General features: G+C 34.0%; 1 protein-coding gene across 13 annotated transcripts in view; it reads right to left on the reverse strand.

Moving 5' to 3' along the window:
- Window positions 1-17,098, reverse strand: part of LOC145265357 (plexin-A4-like) — a 1,096,693-nt gene that overhangs the window by 18,707 nt on the left and 1,060,888 nt on the right. For 7 of the 13 annotated variants that reach the window (XM_080121138.1, XM_080121132.1, XM_080121130.1 and 4 more), the window contains 4 exons: window positions 15,353-15,477; window positions 10,871-10,964; window positions 5,402-5,511; window positions 2,960-3,052 (listed from right to left, as the gene is read on the reverse strand). In XM_080121138.1, coding sequence (XP_079977264.1) covers window positions 2,960-3,052; window positions 5,402-5,511; window positions 10,871-10,964; window positions 15,353-15,477 — 422 coding nt within the window. The remainder of the gene's footprint in view (window positions 1-2,959; window positions 3,053-5,401; window positions 5,512-10,870; window positions 10,965-15,352; window positions 15,478-17,098) is intronic. The other 6 variants (XM_080121137.1, XM_080121135.1, XM_080121136.1 and 3 more) reach the window with 3 other exon arrangements.

Genomic DNA, 17,098 nt, shown 5'->3' on the forward strand with positions numbered 1-17,098 from the left:
TGTGACTATATATATATATATATATATATATATATATACATATATATATATACACACACACACACGTGTCTAGGTCAGAATATGAATATATGTCATTTTGATAAAATGTTTTTTTAATTATATTTCAGTATATGAATTATTGTATTCTGACTATATATATATATAATTTCTTTTTGCTATAATAATTAAATGTGTATATATATATATATATATATATATATATATATATATATATATATATATATATATATATAGACATTGAACAACCTAACTTATGGGGTGTGAACTAACCATAGATCGCATAAATACAACAAAACTGGGCACTTCTGCATGTCGGTAACATGAAGCAAATGTGTGTATTTTAGTTTCAAGAATCGCCGACAGAGGTCGCTTGTCAGCCAAAGAACAGGGGTCGATAACTCTTCCTTTTCTAAAAGTGCGTGCAAGCTAAAATGATATTTTGCTACATTTTTACACAATTTTACCGTACAAAAAAATTATTTTAAACCTCTATAAATGTTTCATGTTTTTTAAAAAAATTCTAAAAAGAATCTATAAATGTTTCATGTTTTTTTTAATTATATTTTGCTACATTTTTGGTACAACCTTATCGTAAAAAAAAAAAAAAATAATAATTCTAAAAACAATCTATAAATGTTTCATGTTTGTTTCATATTTATCATTTAATTTTCAATTATGAATCATTCACTGGAAAAAAATTATTAATGCATTAAAATTATATTTTGATATTTTTTTTTTATAAAATAAATGTTTCGATTTTCATATATTTTTGTGTTATCGTAAACACTTGTTTATATTTGAAGTTCTCGGCATTAAATAACCTGAAAAAGGTTGATATGCCGTAAAACAAAAACACCCAACATATTTGAAGTTCACATGGTGGCAGATTTGCCGTTTAGTTGTACAAATAGTCTCGAACTCTGCACAAAAAGGGACACGTTGGGTCGACACCGGTACATAGCGCTTAAACCACTTGTTTAACGAAAAAAAAAAAAAAATCAAAGATAAAGTTTTAAAATTATCAAATGTGTTTAATTTTATAATTCAAAATTTTATTTTATCATTTAAAACATTGAACAATACAAATAATCAAAAAAAGATGAAGTTTAAAACTTAATCTTGCATTATATATATTTTTTTATCTGTTAAACAACGTGGTTAATTTAAATTAAATTTTAATCCTAGGATTACATTTTCAATGATCACGTTTGTTTACATTAAGCGCTATGTACCAGTGCCGACCCAACACGTACGGTTCGAGGCTATTTGTACAACTAAACGGCAAATCTGCCCACGTGATGGCCGCTAGACGTCAGTTCTCTTTCGAAAAAAAAGGGTCGATAACTTGTCTCTGTTGCTAACACGTCACTGACATGCAGAAGTGCCCAATACTGGAGTTAAATCAGACAAGATTAACTATAAAGTTATAAATTTTCTAAATTAAAAGCCTAAGTTTTCTAATCAAAACTTATTGATTAAAACTGGTTGGTGGAAACTTCAATAAACTAGGATTTTCTAAGGGGAAGTAACTCGTATCAACATTTTTATTTAAAGGGGAATAACTCAATTAAACACCTACATCTATTCTTCCACACGAAAGTAAAATGTGACACGCTGAAAATGGGAGGGAGGGGGGGGAACAGCTTCCCCTAAAAGGGGAACTCTGAGAAGAGGGTGTGGGGGTCGCCTGGCCTTTTTTTGGGAACTGACTTCCTCCACAAATAATAAAAATAAAAATAAGAAATCTTATGTGCAACACAAACGGAGGTTTATTTCCGGAATAGAAATAACAAACAATAACAAGTTAAAACATAGTTCTCAATATTTCAGAGTTCTTTTTTTTTTTTTTAGTTCATATGAAAGATGGAGAGTCTCTTTTTTGTGTTCTTTGAATGTTCAAATATGTGACAGAAACAATATTAATGTTCGTCTGTTAAAAGAGAGTATTAATGCGCGGAGCAGTGGAAATGAAATAATTGATGTTTGCACGCGTGGTAAGTCCATATGAGAAAGCGTTGAATGAGTCGGAAGAGTTTAAAGAGACGAAAGAATGCTCGAAAGGCTAAGAGACTAAAGAGATAGATTTTGTGTTTGTGCATGTTTATATTTGGTTTGATTGGCTCCAAACGAGCTCTAGAAAATCAGTTTTAAAATGTGTCCTAGGAGGAATTCCATTGGATGGAAGACATCACATGGGGTGCTTTCAACTAGGTCCGCACCTTTGGTATATAAAGGTCACGCCGGAATTTGCGTGGGTGTCATTTTTCATTTTTTTAAACGCGCCGAAACAATCAATTGCACTGCGCGCCTAAATTGTATTTAACGATTTTAAATTTGAATATTAAACTGTGCCAACTGGCACAAGGGCAAAAATTAAACTTCTTTAGTATAGAAGGGGCTCCCCTTCATTGGCTAAGGACAAATTAACTTCAATATCAGAAAATAAAGATTTTCTAAGGGACGTGACTCGTCCTAACATTGTAGCTAAGACTTTTTTGGCCTTCGGGCCAAAATCAAAGTTCTTCAGATGCTACACTTCAATTTATTGGTCTCTGTCAGTGGAGGAGAAATCCTTCACGGCTGGGATAATTTTTTTTATTTTTGTCCCTTTTCTCCATGTCAAAAAAACAAACAAACAAAAAAAAAAAAAACACCTTGCTGTCTAACTGTGTCCTGTGGGCGTGGGGAGGCGTTGTAAATAGGAACCTTATAGTTCAAGGGGAATAATTCAGTAAAAAAAAAAAAAAAAAAAAAAAAAAAAAAACGTCTATTATTTGGCTTTATATTTTCGCAGTTAAATTTTATATTCAAAAACAGGCTTAACGAGTACAGCAGCGTAGCTAATAAAGATAAAGGTATGTTTATTTGGTGCAAGTACGGAGTTCAACCTAATTTTAAAAAAAAGTACAAAAAGGCGGAAAAAATTAGTTTTACTTACTTTTGTAGCTAAAAGCCTGGTTAAGTAAATTTCACTGACCATTTTACTGCCCCGGTCACCTTCTCTGTGAGTTGGAGAATCGTGTTGTTTGACCTTTTTTCAAAGAGAAAAAGAAATATGGTTATAAAAATCAATTAGGTCGAATCTTTATTACAGTCGACTTTTGAGAAAGACGGAAGCGAGAGTGATAAAAACAGTATGAAGCAAAGGTTCAAACAATATACAATGACAGAGAGAGAGAGTGAATATGATAGATACAAACTTAGAAATAGGTAACTTGGTAATAATTGCTAATTAAGACTAATTATAACAATTTAAATAAGTGTTTTTTTTTTTAAAAACATAACTCATCCCCAAATCAAGGTATCTGTATATATAATCCTTTTATTATTTTTTTTTGTTTGACATCTTGATTCCTGAAAAAGACAAATTAAATTGCCTTCTTTTTCAATGAGATCGCTAATTTTAACACTGCTAGTTTTGCATTTTTCTTCCTTTTCTATTTTTTTGCAGAAAGTTACTCTCACAGATAATGCCCGGAATTCCTCAAATGGTCACCCCATCTGGTACTGACCATGTTCAACATTGCTTAACTTTGTGGCAACATGATTATGACATATATGTTCCATCTACAGGTATAATAGTATTTATCCAGGACACAATTTTAAACTGTTGGTTCAGTCGAATGATGCAGATCCTTTCTGACTGGTGCCACCAGATTAGGCTGTCGGATGGTACTGGTTTATTAACCTAAAATACACCAAACATCAATGTTATTTTGTTTTCATTTCCTTTTTTTGCAAAACTACACATGAATTAAGCATAAATGGTACCTACACTACGACAGAAAAACAACCACTCTAATTTGTTTTTTTAGAGTAATTTGAGGTCGCTGACAACGAATATGATAATCAACCCCGTCACAAATTTTAGCGTATGCATAGTATTAACTCTTGGACCTATTTTGCGCCATTTCACTGCCTTTGTTTACACTACGCGGTAGTGGGGCTTACTGAAATGTATGTTCGCATGCGTGTAGTCATATGACGTTTCACAAAATGCATGAATACATGGCGCATATTTGAAATTACGAGAAATATTTTTCATAAAACGAAAAAAAAAAAAAAAAACCCAGCTTCACCTTATTTAATATTAATTAGATGAAATACTTCATAAAACGAAAAAAAAAAAAAAATAGTTTTCACTTTATTTAATAGTAATTAGATGAAATATTTTTCATAAAACGAAAAAAAATAGTTTTCACCTTAATAGTAATTAGATGAAATATTTTTCATAAAACGAAAAAAAATAGTTTTCACCTTAATAGTAATTAGATGAAATATTTTTCATAAAATGAAAAAAAAAAAAAAAAACCCAGCTTCACCTTATTTAATATTAATTAGATGAAATACTTCATAAAACGAAAAAAAATAAAATAGTTTTCACTTTATTTAATAGTAATTAGATGAAATATTTTTCATAAAACGAAAAAAAATAGTTTTCACCTTAATAGTAATTAGATGAAATATTTTTCATAAAACGAAAAAAAATAGTTTTCACCTTAATAGTAATTAGATGAAATATTTTTCATAAAACGAAAAAAAATAGTTTTCACCTTAATAGTAATTAGATGAAATATTTTTCATAAAATGAAAAAAAAACAGTTTTCACTTTATTTAATAGTAATTAGATGAAATATTTTTCATAAAACAAAAAAAAACAGTTTTCACTTTATTTAATAGTAAAAAATAATGCTGTCTGTAAGTTTTCACGAGCAGTTTAAAAAATATTTTTTATGTTTCACATTCGTTTTTTTTGGGAGAGGTATTAACTTATAGAACTTGGATAGTTTTTAACAGGTGCTTTTGCAGATTAATTAACCATTTTTCTATAAGTAGCGTGCCAACATTAAATGAGCAGAAGAACCGTTTTATATTTCACAAAAATTCTGTTTACATTGGGGAATTTATTGATGACAAGCCTGGCTGCCTGGCGTTGCCCGGGTGTTTGGAGGTGTGTGCTGAGTAAAAAAAAAAAAAAAAAAAAAAAAGTACTATGCAGACAGGTTCGAACCCGTACCGTGAAGGAGAAAAAGAACATTAAAAAAAAAAGTGACGTCTTTGTTGTTATGCCCATCGCCAAACCGGAAGTGATGTAGGTTTAAATTAAGGTTAGACAATAAAAAAGAGAGTTGACTTTCGAAAATATCGGCAAAAAAAAAAAAACAACCCATCCCTGTAAAAAGTGACCAGTTGAGGGTGAAGAAATTAATGTTTTTAACCAATTTTTTTTGTATTTGTCGTCCGAAGAGTCGAACTTTAAAACTATACTGATCTTGTGAAAATCCGTCACATATGTCAAAAGTTTTAGGTAGACATACAAAGATACATTTAAACAGACAGGTGAGATCGATATTATGGATGTTTAAGCGGTTGTACTTACCAGATGGTACCTTCGCACGTTGTGTTCGGCATCGTTTGTGTTGTTGTGTTGTGCTGTTCGAGTAAGCGAGGGACTACGAGTGCACACAGAATTTTCTGAAAGAAGACGTTCTAGAAAAGTGAAAGAAAACCCATCATGTCACTAAATGGACCAACACGAGACAACGAGTAGTGATGAGGGAGGGAGCGCAGACAGGGTTGAAAGGGGAGCTGGAGAGAAGGTATTTTAAGAAATGGAAATTAGAAAGACAGGTGGAGAGAGGAAAAAAAAAGATAAGTGCGGGAAAGATGTGGAAAGAAAAGTAGGGAGAAGCGAAGAAAAAGTTAGAGGGGAAGATGAGAAAGGAGGAGGTAGGTAGGAGGGGATTGACAAAGGTGGAGGGGGGACACCGGAAAGGTGGAGGAGGGGGACCGGAAAGGTGGAGGGGGGGGGGGACCGGAAAGGTGGAGAGGGGGGACCGGAAAGGTGGAGGGGGAGGGAACCGGAAAGGTGGAGGGAATAAATGGAGGTAGGAGAATGAGAAAGAAGAGGTAGGAGAAGGAATAGGGAAGGAAGAAAAGTAGGAGGTAGAGAAGAGGAAAGTGGGAGGAATAGAAAGGGAAAATAAAAATAGAAGTGATTAAAAATAAAGTAGGAGAAAGTAGGAGGAAGAGAAAGAGAAAGAAAGGAGGAGGAGAAGTAAGAGAAGAAAAGGGAAGGGGAGGAAAGAACTGTAGAAAACAGGAGGAGAATGAAGATAAGTGGGAGGAGGATAAATAGTAGTGGAAGGAGGTTTGGTTATGTTTTACGGCACATCAACCCTTTTCGGGTTATTTAATGCCAAATCCAGTTATTTTGAAAATAGTATTCATGTTGCATCCAGTTATTTTGTAGAAGGTTTTTATTCTTCAAACTCTTTGTTCTCTTCAATCGCTAGTTTGTAGTGTTTGGTTTGGTTGTTTTATAGTGGATTTTATCATTTTTGTTCCCTGCCCTGCAGAACATGAATAAGTTTTGCAATGCAAGAGGGGAAAGGGTTACACTATTAATGTTTCGTACATTTTAAGTTCAGAAACCAGTCAGAAAAGGGAGGGGTGGTGATAGAAAGAGAAGGGGGGAAATGGGAAGATAGAAAAAGGGGGAAAAGGTGGGTTGTTTTTGGTTTTGGTTTTGCAGAAAATAATTAAGTTTTGCAAAAAGGAGGTAGAAAAACAAACGGCATCAAATGATGCATTTTCGTCTCGGGAAGCCAATATCTTCAGACAGCCCGATCTGGTAGCACCGGGACACGATTTTATTAGAAACAAGCAAATCAGAAGACGTACCATGATCAACATAAAAAGTCGAAACTGCATGTAGGACGACGTGAGCATATCTCTACTATTATAGAAAAGTCACTGTGTGTGTGTGCGTGCGTGTGCGTGCGTGCGTGTGTGTGTGACTTCCTTTCTCATGGATTCCGAAACGGCTGAGCCGATCTTTTGCAAATTTCACAAATTTATGTCTGGCAGTTTTCTCAGACATGTTCTTTTACAGGAATTCATCCGCTAAGTATCGAAAATCGAAAAAATTAAATCTTAAAAATAGTCTTTCTTTCTTAGAGACAAAAAAGAATTTTTGCAGGGGAATATTTTACGTTGCACCGACCAAGGGAGGTAATTCTCAGCAAATCAACCGAGATTCAATTCCCAGGAAAATCTTTTCATTTTAGGTACATTTCATCTCAGGAAGACAATGTCTTCAGACAGCTGGTCTGGTAGGGCAAGAGAGGAAGGAGGATAAAGTGTAGGGGGAGGAGGAGGATAAAGAGAAAAGGGGAGGAGAATAAAAAGAATTAGGTGGATAGGAGAGGAAAGCATCATGGGAAGATGAATAGGAAATTAAAAAATAAAAGAGACTGAAGAGATAAAAACAAAAACAAAAAAAAAAACAAAAGAAAAGAGGAAAGAAAAGAAAAGTTTGAAAGAGATAAAACAAAAACAATAAAAAAAGAGAGACGATGTGAGGGATAGGGAAAAGATGAGGTATTGGTGGGAGGAAAAGCAAAAAAAAAAAAAAAGAAAAAGAAAAGAAAAAAAGGAAAATGATTTCTGAATGGGGACAAACAAGAAACAATAAATCAGCGGAAAAAAAACTAAAAAAAAAACAAAAAAAAAACTAAAACAAAAAAGCAAAAAAAAAAAAATAAAACAAAAAACAATAAAACAGCGAAAAAAAACTAAAACAAAAAAAACTAAAACAAAAAAGCAAATAAAATAATAATAAAACTAACAAAAAACAATAAAACAGCGAAAAAAAACTAATAAAACTAAAAAATAAAACTAAAACAAAAAAAGCAAAAAAAAAATAAAAATAAAACTAACAAAAAACAATAAAACAGCGAAAAAAAAACTAAAACTAAAAAAAACTAAAACAAAAAAGCAAAAAAAATAATAATAAAACAAAAAACAATAAAACAGCGAAAAAAAACTAATAAAACTAAAAAATAAAACTAAAACAAAAAAGCAAAAAAAAATAAAAATAAAACTAACAAAAAACAATAAAACAGCGAAAAAAAACTAATAAAAATAAAAAATAAAACTAACAAAAAAACAATAAAACTAACAGAAACAACAAAAAAATTAATAAAACTAACAAAAACAAAAAAAAAACACTAATAAAAACAAACAAACAAAAAAATAACAAAATCGGTGTGGAGGGGGAGTGAGATTAATCTAGTCGGTCTGCACGAAAAGAGTTTAAGACAACAAAGATGAGGATACTAGTCCGATCGAATCCTGGAATAGAAACAAACAGCATCTCTTCTCAGAAAAGGACAACAACAATTATAAGGATAACCGTCTGAAATGTGATCTCCAGATTTCTATATAACCATTCATTCATTTTCCGCTTTACGTTGCTGATGGTTGCCTCCCTTTCTTTTCAGATTTATACCTTAATTTCTTTAAATTTGACCCTAAGTATAACTTTAGAACAACCACAGTTAATCTCCCCTTTGAGGAGAAGTGAGTTCTTGTTACGACATAGTCGACAAATCGACATTTTAAAAAAATGTATCGTTTTAAGCAAAAAAAAAAAAAGCAATATTATGTACTTAATTGCTATGTCGAAAATAGCAATTTTGACCAATTTTTACTCTAGCCAATGCAATTATTTCTAGGTGCTTGGTAAGAAAGTCAACGGACTGATTTAAAAAAAAAAAAAATGTCGTTTTAAACAAAAAAAAAAAAAAAATTACGTACTTACTTGTCATGGCGAAAATAGTAATATACCCAACAATTACGCAAATTCATTGAGAAACTGGCGTGGTCTATCCTTTTCTCAAGGGTAGATGGAACTCTCTTAAGCCGTGGTAGGCACCCTGTCTAGTGATGATGTCACGATAAAAAATACTCTTGATAGCCCGGGTGAAGCATCAAGTATTCAGCTACCGACAAGATTTGAATTACACTACAAACTTGTGTAGTGAGTTAATTATCGACTATGGGCGCACTGGGTGGATTGATTGAGTAAAAAAAAAAAAAAAGAAAGAAAAAGTTTATCGCTATAGAGAACAAATATGGCAGCCATGAACAAATAATCGAAATATTACTTCAGAGTTATGTCCCCTGTGTATAACCTCTTACTGTCTACTTTATAACGTCTAAGAAAATTGCACTTTTACTCAATTTTCCGTACAAATTATAATATTCTATTCAATTTTTCATCATTTTTTGACATATTACGATTTTCGACATGACAATTAAGTACGTAAAAATGTTTTTGTTTAAAACGATACATAAAAAAAAAAAAAAAAAATCGAGTTGTTGATCTTAACACGCACTAAGAAATTATTGCATTGGCTAGAGTTATGCCCCTTGGTGAAAAAAAAAAATAACATTTCGCAACAAATCTTGTATCAAAACTTTGCTAGTGAGAAGGGAGGGGGGGGTCAATTCGAGATGCTTTCCTTAACAGAATAGAACGCATGAGGAAAGTTTCTTAGAAAATCTTATCTATAGAACAAGCACAGGGACCCAGCATTGTGGTGATGCGACAGAGGCTGCAGGTTGAGAGACAGTGAAAGGGCCTAATAAATTAGAGGATCTTACGGCCAGGGATTTTTATCCTACATCCATCCAGCGCGGCCGCAGCAGAGATTGAACTCACTATACGACTTTTTTAGTGTAATTAAAATCTTGTTGCTAGCTGAATACTTGATGCTTCACCAGGGCTATCGAGTATTTTTTATTGTGACGCCATGATTAGATGGGGTGCCTACCATGGCTTAAGAGAATCCCATCTACCTTCGAGAGAAGAAAAATGTGTATTATATACTGTACTGTATTTTGTTAGTAATTTTTAATATGTACTGTATAAAATTTTGCTTAGGCGCGGCCATACAGCGAGATCACCTTATGATCCCAACCCTAGAGTTCTACAGTTTATATATATATATATATATATATATAGTAAGTTATAAAATATAAAATATATATGACGATTAAGCTACACTGATAATTCCGCGTTTCATCCACTCTAGGACTCCTCAGGCTTATGCGGATAAGCCTGAGGAGTCCTAGAGTGGATGAAACGCGGAATATTCAGTGTAGCTTAATCGCCATATATATTTTATAACTTACTAACTAGCTCTACCTACGTATTGAGCACTTTTGAAGTAAATACTTAAAGTTTACGCATAAGTTTATACTTTCGTATATTTATTTTATTTGAGTAAATGAAATAGTTATATGTATATATATATATATTGCTAAATCCTACCCTCTGATGAGAAGGAAAGTATTTCTTCGAAACTCCACGGATTAAGGACTATCCACTGATTTAGTGTTTCCTTTTCAAATTAAATATGTTTTTAACTCTTTTTCAAAGTGTTTTTTAACATTGTTTTTTTTAAACTATATATATATATATATATATATCTATAAAGGCTACTGCTTAAAGCACTATTAATATGGAACAAAAGTCAAAATTTAACGGTTTTAAATACCAAAACTGCAGAATTCTTCTTTTTTTTTTTTTAATAAACATTTATTTATTGAAATTAAATTCGATATTCCGATTTATAACAATATTCATCAGGAAATATAATTTAAAATAATAAATATAATTAAAAAAAAAAAAAAAACTTTTTTTTTTTTTACATATCATTACGGTAGTGGTGGCGGTGCCGTCTAGCACGTTATCTTTTTATATATAAATAGTAATAATAATATAGAAATACATAAGTGTTGGATGTTTTTGCATAAACGAAGGGTAAACGAAAGGCTAGTGATGGTTGTCAGGGCAGAAAAAAAATATACCATAGTTCTTAAATGACCAAGTTTTGGTTTCAAATTTTCACCATGACAGAACCGATAAGATTTGAACCTCTAAAACTGATTCCATAGTCTAGAATGAAATCCATTAAGCCACCAACTCCCTTCCACCACAATCTTTTCAGGAAATGTGTACCAAAGTCAGTTATCTGTGAGTTGAATCCCCAGGGCTTACCATATTTATAAAATGAAGGTTTTTCTTGTAATGGTGGTCCTGTATTCATGGGAGTCTGCTTCAGTTCTAACGCCATAAATGCGCCATCATTGACCTGGGGAGGAAAAGAACAAAAAAAAAACATCATATTAACTATTGTCAAAGATACAGTCTTATCACGTTGAAACGGTGGTTTTCGTTAGTGTTGTGTTCGAAGAAATTGTGATGTCAGGATCATTTGATAAGCAACAAGTAGACAAGGGCGATAACTCAGTTTCATTATTTAGAATTATCTCCCTTTTATTGTCACAGTTATAACAGTATCATCGAAATTCAGCTTCACTCAACTTTTATCTCGCTCTATTACAGTTTTCAAGATCAAAGTGTAGTATCTGTTCTTCAGATGCTGCACTTCCATTTCTTGTTCTCTTTCGGTGGAGGAGAAATCATTCACGACTGAGACAATTTTTATTTTTGTACCTTTTCTCCACGTTAAAAAACGACCCTGGTGTCTAACTCTGTCCCGTGTGGGGAGGCATTGTAAATAGGTACAGTTTTCTTGTCGCTGTTTTACTGTTAATCATTGTTCGGGGGGGGGGGCTCTTTTCGTTCATCTTTTTTTTTTTTCAGCTCAGAATTTAGGACGCTAATAATGCTGTCAGTAAATTTACACGAGCGCCGGTTTACAAAAAACATACTTTTTACTTTTTTCGTTTTTTTTTTGGGGGGGGGGGGTTGAGAGGGGGAGAGTATTCACTTATAGAATTTGTGTAGTTTTTTAACAGGTGCTTCTGCAGTTTAATTAACCGTTTTTTTTTCCGTAAGTAACGCGGCGACATTAATCGAGCAGTTTAATATTCTACAAAAATTCTGTTTACGTTGGGGGGATGGGCGAGGGGGGTATGTTTTTTTAAAAACCTCTTGTGTGAACTTACTGATAGCATTATTAGCGTCCTAAATTATGTGATGAAGAAAATGAACGAATCTCTTAGTAAAAGAGAGTTGTCTCCCTCTGAACAATAACAAATTGTAAAACAGCGCCGTTTTTTGTGTACTTTTTTTTATTCTTTCTCTGAAACAAACACAGCGATTGGTCAAATCTATGTTGATTAATCAGTGTTTGAAATATCAGAATAAATGAATTCTTGTCCTGGAATTCAATAAGACCAATAGACCACAAGAAATATAAATAACAATAGGCCAACAGTGAAGAGATTGGTTGGTTGTTTTTGTTTTCCGGCATATCAACCCTTTTCGGGTTATTTAATGCCGAATCCAAAGATTTTGAAGAAAAAATTTTTAATAGAATATATTTGTTGTTTTCAAGTCGGTTTCTATTTAACCCATAGTTGGAACCCTAACAGGTACTACCACTCCGGGTCAGAGTGGACCTGGGAGCAATGGCAATTAAAGGGTAGCTCCATACTCCCCAAAGCCTGCAAGCTGGGGCCTCACCACTGGATATATATATGGATTGAGGGACTTTTACCCTCTGCAGGGGGGGGGGGGGCAGTCGGTGTATTCTAATGCCCCACCGACAGGGCCAACAGGTAAGAGGATATTGGCACCCGTATCAACAATGCCTATGTCGCCTTCTACCGCCTTCACACCCAACTCTGGTCCAAAAATGAAATCAGATTCAGTACAAACATTTGAATATACCAAGCTCTTGTCAACTGAATTCTCTATATCTCTTATGACCAGGTAGATGTCTCAAGTAATTCAGAATTGTATTCTTAGTACTGCCCCCAGTAAGGATTGAACCTTCAACCTCTAGAACAGTGTCACTTTGAACTGAATTTTACTTTTATCGTTTCATTTTAATTCAGATGAAATTTTCAGAAATCAACGGACCCTTTTTCTGGGTCTAACACTTTAACTTTATATGGTTGGTTGGTTGTTTTTGTTTTACGGCATATCAACCCTTTCCAGGTTATTTAATGCCGAATCCGGTGATTTTGAAGAAAAGTTTTTTAATAGAATATATTTGTTGTTTTCAAGTCGGTTTTTATTTAACCCATAGTTGGGACCCTAACAGGTACTACCACTTCGGGTCAAAGTGGACCTGGGAGCAATGGCAATTAAAGGGCGACTCCACACTCCCTAAAGCCTGCAAGTTGGAGCCTCACCATTGGATATAGTTTAAGGTCATATCCAGGACCGAACTTTATATGAGATACATTGATATTCGAATGTTGCATTAAAGTTCTCCTTAACCTCTCAAACAAAGAGTTTGTAAAAAAAGTTTATAAAGGAGTAGGGAACATTATTTCTCTCTCCATTTGACCATTTATTATAATATATCTTTTTTGTTGTCTCTTGGTCTTACTGGATTCCAGGACAAGAATTCATCTGGTCTGGTGGAGTAATCAGTTTCGATTTGTTACCTGAGGTAAGATCACTTGGAGAAGGTGTACCATTGCTGTAAAAAGTACGTTTTTTTTCATAAAAGTCATCCATTGTGGAGCATGAAACTCCTGCAAAGCAAAAAGTTGTTCCTTAGAGGCATAAAACTCATCGGATGCAAAAAAAAAAAAATAGTGCTGGGATGGGGGGGGGGCACAAGACTCCCTGTATGCAAAAAGTGATTTCTACAGAGCATTACGACAACCTACGTGCAAAAGGTGAATTCTGGGGGAACTTGCATACCCTACATGCAAAAAATGATTCCTAGAGCAACAGGAAATTCCTTGTGTGCAAGAAACGACCCCTGGAAAAGGATAACACTCTCTGCATGAAAAACTAATTCCTAGGGGAGTATAGCACATCCTGCTTGCAAAAAAATAATCCTTGGTAGAGCATGATACTCCCTCCGTGTAAAACATTGACTGTTCAAGAACTCAAACAATCCCTAACTCAAAAGATTATCCCTGGAAGTGCATGACATTCTCTACAAACAGAGGATTGTTTCTGTAGGAGTATGACACTCCTATGTACAAAAAAAGGATGTTTTCTGGAGGAGCTGATACTCCCTGCATGCAAAAATGGTTCCCGGGGAAGATAACACTCTACACATGCAAAAAAAAAAAAAAAAATGTTCCCGGATGAGCATGACACTCCTAAATAAAAGGAGTCTTTTCAAAGAATATGAGACTCCTTGTATGTAAAAAAAAGTGATCTTTGTAGGAACGTGATACTTTCGAGCAAAACAATCCTGAATGCAAAAGGTTGTCCTTAGAGTAGCATGGCATTCTAGAATGCGAATGGGTGTCTCTGGAGGAGTATAACACTCCTTGCATGCAAAAAAATGATTCCTGGAGGAGTATGACACTTTCAGCATGTAAAAATGTGATCCCTGGAGGAGCATAACACTTCCTGCATACAAAAGATTGTTTCTGTAGAAGTATGATACCCCGGTGTGTAAAAAAACTGGTCTCTGGAAGAGCTGATACCCCCTGCATGCAAAAGATTGTTCTTATATAAGCATGATACTCCTGCATGCAGAAAGTCGTCTTTGATAATTCTTGCATGCAAAAAGGTAATATTTGGGGGAAACTGACACTCCCTACATGAAAAAAAAGTTCTCTAGAAGAAAATGTTACTCCTTGCATGCAAAAGTACTCCTTGAATGACTATGATACTCTATACATGCAAACATGTGAGCTGACAGTTCAGGGTGTAAAAGAAGTTATCCATGGAGAAGCATGACACTTCCTATATACTAAAGACTGATTTTGGAGGCATATGATACTCCTATGTGTAAAAAGATTGATTTCTAAAAGAGCTGATACTCCTTGATACAAAAGCATGATACTCCTGCATGCAAATATAGCCCCTGACAATCCCTACATGCAAAAAAGTATTTTTTTTTTTTGCAGGGCATGGTACTCTTTCTGTGCATGAAAGTGGTCTTTACAAGAACTCCTTGCATGCAAAGGTAATCCTTGAAGGAGTATGACACATACTCCTATGGTCGTAGGAGTATAACACATATCGCCTTTGATAATACTTAGATGCAAAAAAAGTCATATTTGAAGGAGACTGACACTCCTTACATGCAAAAAAGTGATCTCTAGAAGTAAATGCTACTCATTGCATGCAAAAGTAATGCTTGAATGACTAACACTCTATACATGCAAACAAGTGAGCTGACACTTCAGGGTGTAAAAGAAGTTATCCCTGGTGAAGCGTGACTGTTTTGGGAGGAGTAGGATACTCCTGTGTGTAAAAGGATTGGTTTCTAAAAAGAGCTGATACTCCCTGATGCAAAAGCATAATACTCCTGCATGCAAAAATAGCCCCTGACAATCCCTACATGCAATTTTTTTTGTGGAGTATCATACTGTTTCTGTGCAAGAAAGTGGTCTTTATAAGAAAACTGTACTCCTTGCATGCAAAGGTAATCCCTGGAAGGGTATGACACTCTACACGTGCAAAAAAAAACAAAAAAAAAAAACAAGTTAGTCCCTGAAGGAAGAGAGTATGTGATACTCCTTACGTGCAGCAAAGGAAAAACATGCCTGAAAAAATCCAAACCAAACAAAAAAGTGACAACATCTTTACCTTGTAATGTGAAAGTGTATTTAATCGCTTGAGGTCACCTTCAATCTTTGACGTGCCATCTTCATCGTTTAGGATGAGGTGTTCGTTCGGAGTTACGCGCCATTCTGGAGGTTTAGCAAATAAAACTGTCAATAGGTAAGGAGAAAGTTACAGGTAAGAAATTATAAAGGTACAAACTTACTTACGGTCACGGGTAGCCATCAAGATGAGTTAAAGCAGGGAGGACGTTTGAGAGATATGGTGCCATGGACAGGAGAGGGGGAAGAGCGCGGACTAACACTCCAGTCACTTGTACACCAGCAGCAGCAGCAGCAGCAACAACAATAGCAGTAGTAGCAATCAGAGGAATGACACTTTTTTTTGTTTAGTAAAGAAACATTGGTATTTGAAGCCAGCAGTTTGGAAAGGGTGAGAAGAGGCGAATGCGTCCCGTAAAATGTATAACACATTAATTTAAAAAAAAAAAAATATTATTCTACGGTTAATATCATCAAAGGATTTTCTTCATCCATTTAATTTCATTTACTAATCAATCAATACCGAACAAAGTTATTAGGTCGACGCAAAAACAATGCCGTTTTTTGGCGTGTTATAACATCAAGAAAACATTATTTTTGCACCAACCTAAAACCACAGTGGGACAAAAAACAAAAAAAAATAGGCTAGTCTGAATCAAATATCGATACATAAGACGGATCAGTGTTTAGCTTCGAATTTTAAAATCGGTGTAAATTCAAAAACATTAAAGGTATTTGCAGCTTCTCTTCCAATTTTCGGATTTTAATCATGTCAAATCACATTTTATTTCCTTTTGACGGATTGATTGTTGCTATTTCTTCAGATGAGTTAAGGGCAAAATAGATTCATTGATTGATATAATAATCAAGTGATTGATTTTGTGCTACGAAACAGATACTGTCAAGAATTGTAAATGTCAACTGAATTAAAGGAATAAATAATAAGCTGGTCAATATCATGAATTTTGGAATATGCTTTTTTGTCATTTATTCACTATATATATATAACATAAAAAACGACATTATTTTTGCAGCAACCTAATATCTCGTCGGATTTTAAAATTCGAAGCTAAGCACAAATCCGTTTTACATATCGAGATTTGATTCCGACTATCCTATTTCTTTTTTTTTTTTTTTGTCCCACTGTTATTGGCTCGAATATGTTATTTCGATTCAATTCTTTTAATAAAATAATTATTCAGACCTAAATAATAAACAATAATCCCTCTTGGATATCGATATTTGATTCAGACTAGCCTACTGTTTATTCATTTATATTTTTTGTCAGTGAGACAAAAATAATGGCAATGTGTAGTTGGAGCCATCAATGGAACAACATTAACGAGACACATCGAGTGTTCATAGCATAGAAAATGTTAAAGAGTTTGAATTTCACTTCAACATTTTGGATAAAAATAATAGTGATAAAAGCTGGCCAGAGAGAAACAATTGCACTGACCAATTGCATGGCTGGTACTTGAGCTTGTACTAAACCTAAACGTAGATTCCATGAACAATGCTTCTTTCTTAGAACTGCACGCCTGTGGAATTGTCTTCAGTTTTCCTGCTTTCCAGCTGACTACAATATGGTTGCCTTCAAGTCTAACGTAAACAAGTTCTTGATGAGCCGTTCCATATGAGTTAACAAATTTACCGAATTGATCACTATATTTTCCAATTTCTACTGTGCAATCTTTAACCCTTATCCTCGAATGGCCGCGTGGCCTTG

The sequence above is a fragment of the Euprymna scolopes genome, chromosome 40 (assembly GCF_053919585.1).
Source record: "Euprymna scolopes isolate OS-2025 chromosome 40, ASM5391958v1, whole genome shotgun sequence".
Classification (NCBI taxonomy): Eukaryota; Metazoa; Mollusca; class Cephalopoda; order Sepiida; family Sepiolidae; genus Euprymna; species Euprymna scolopes.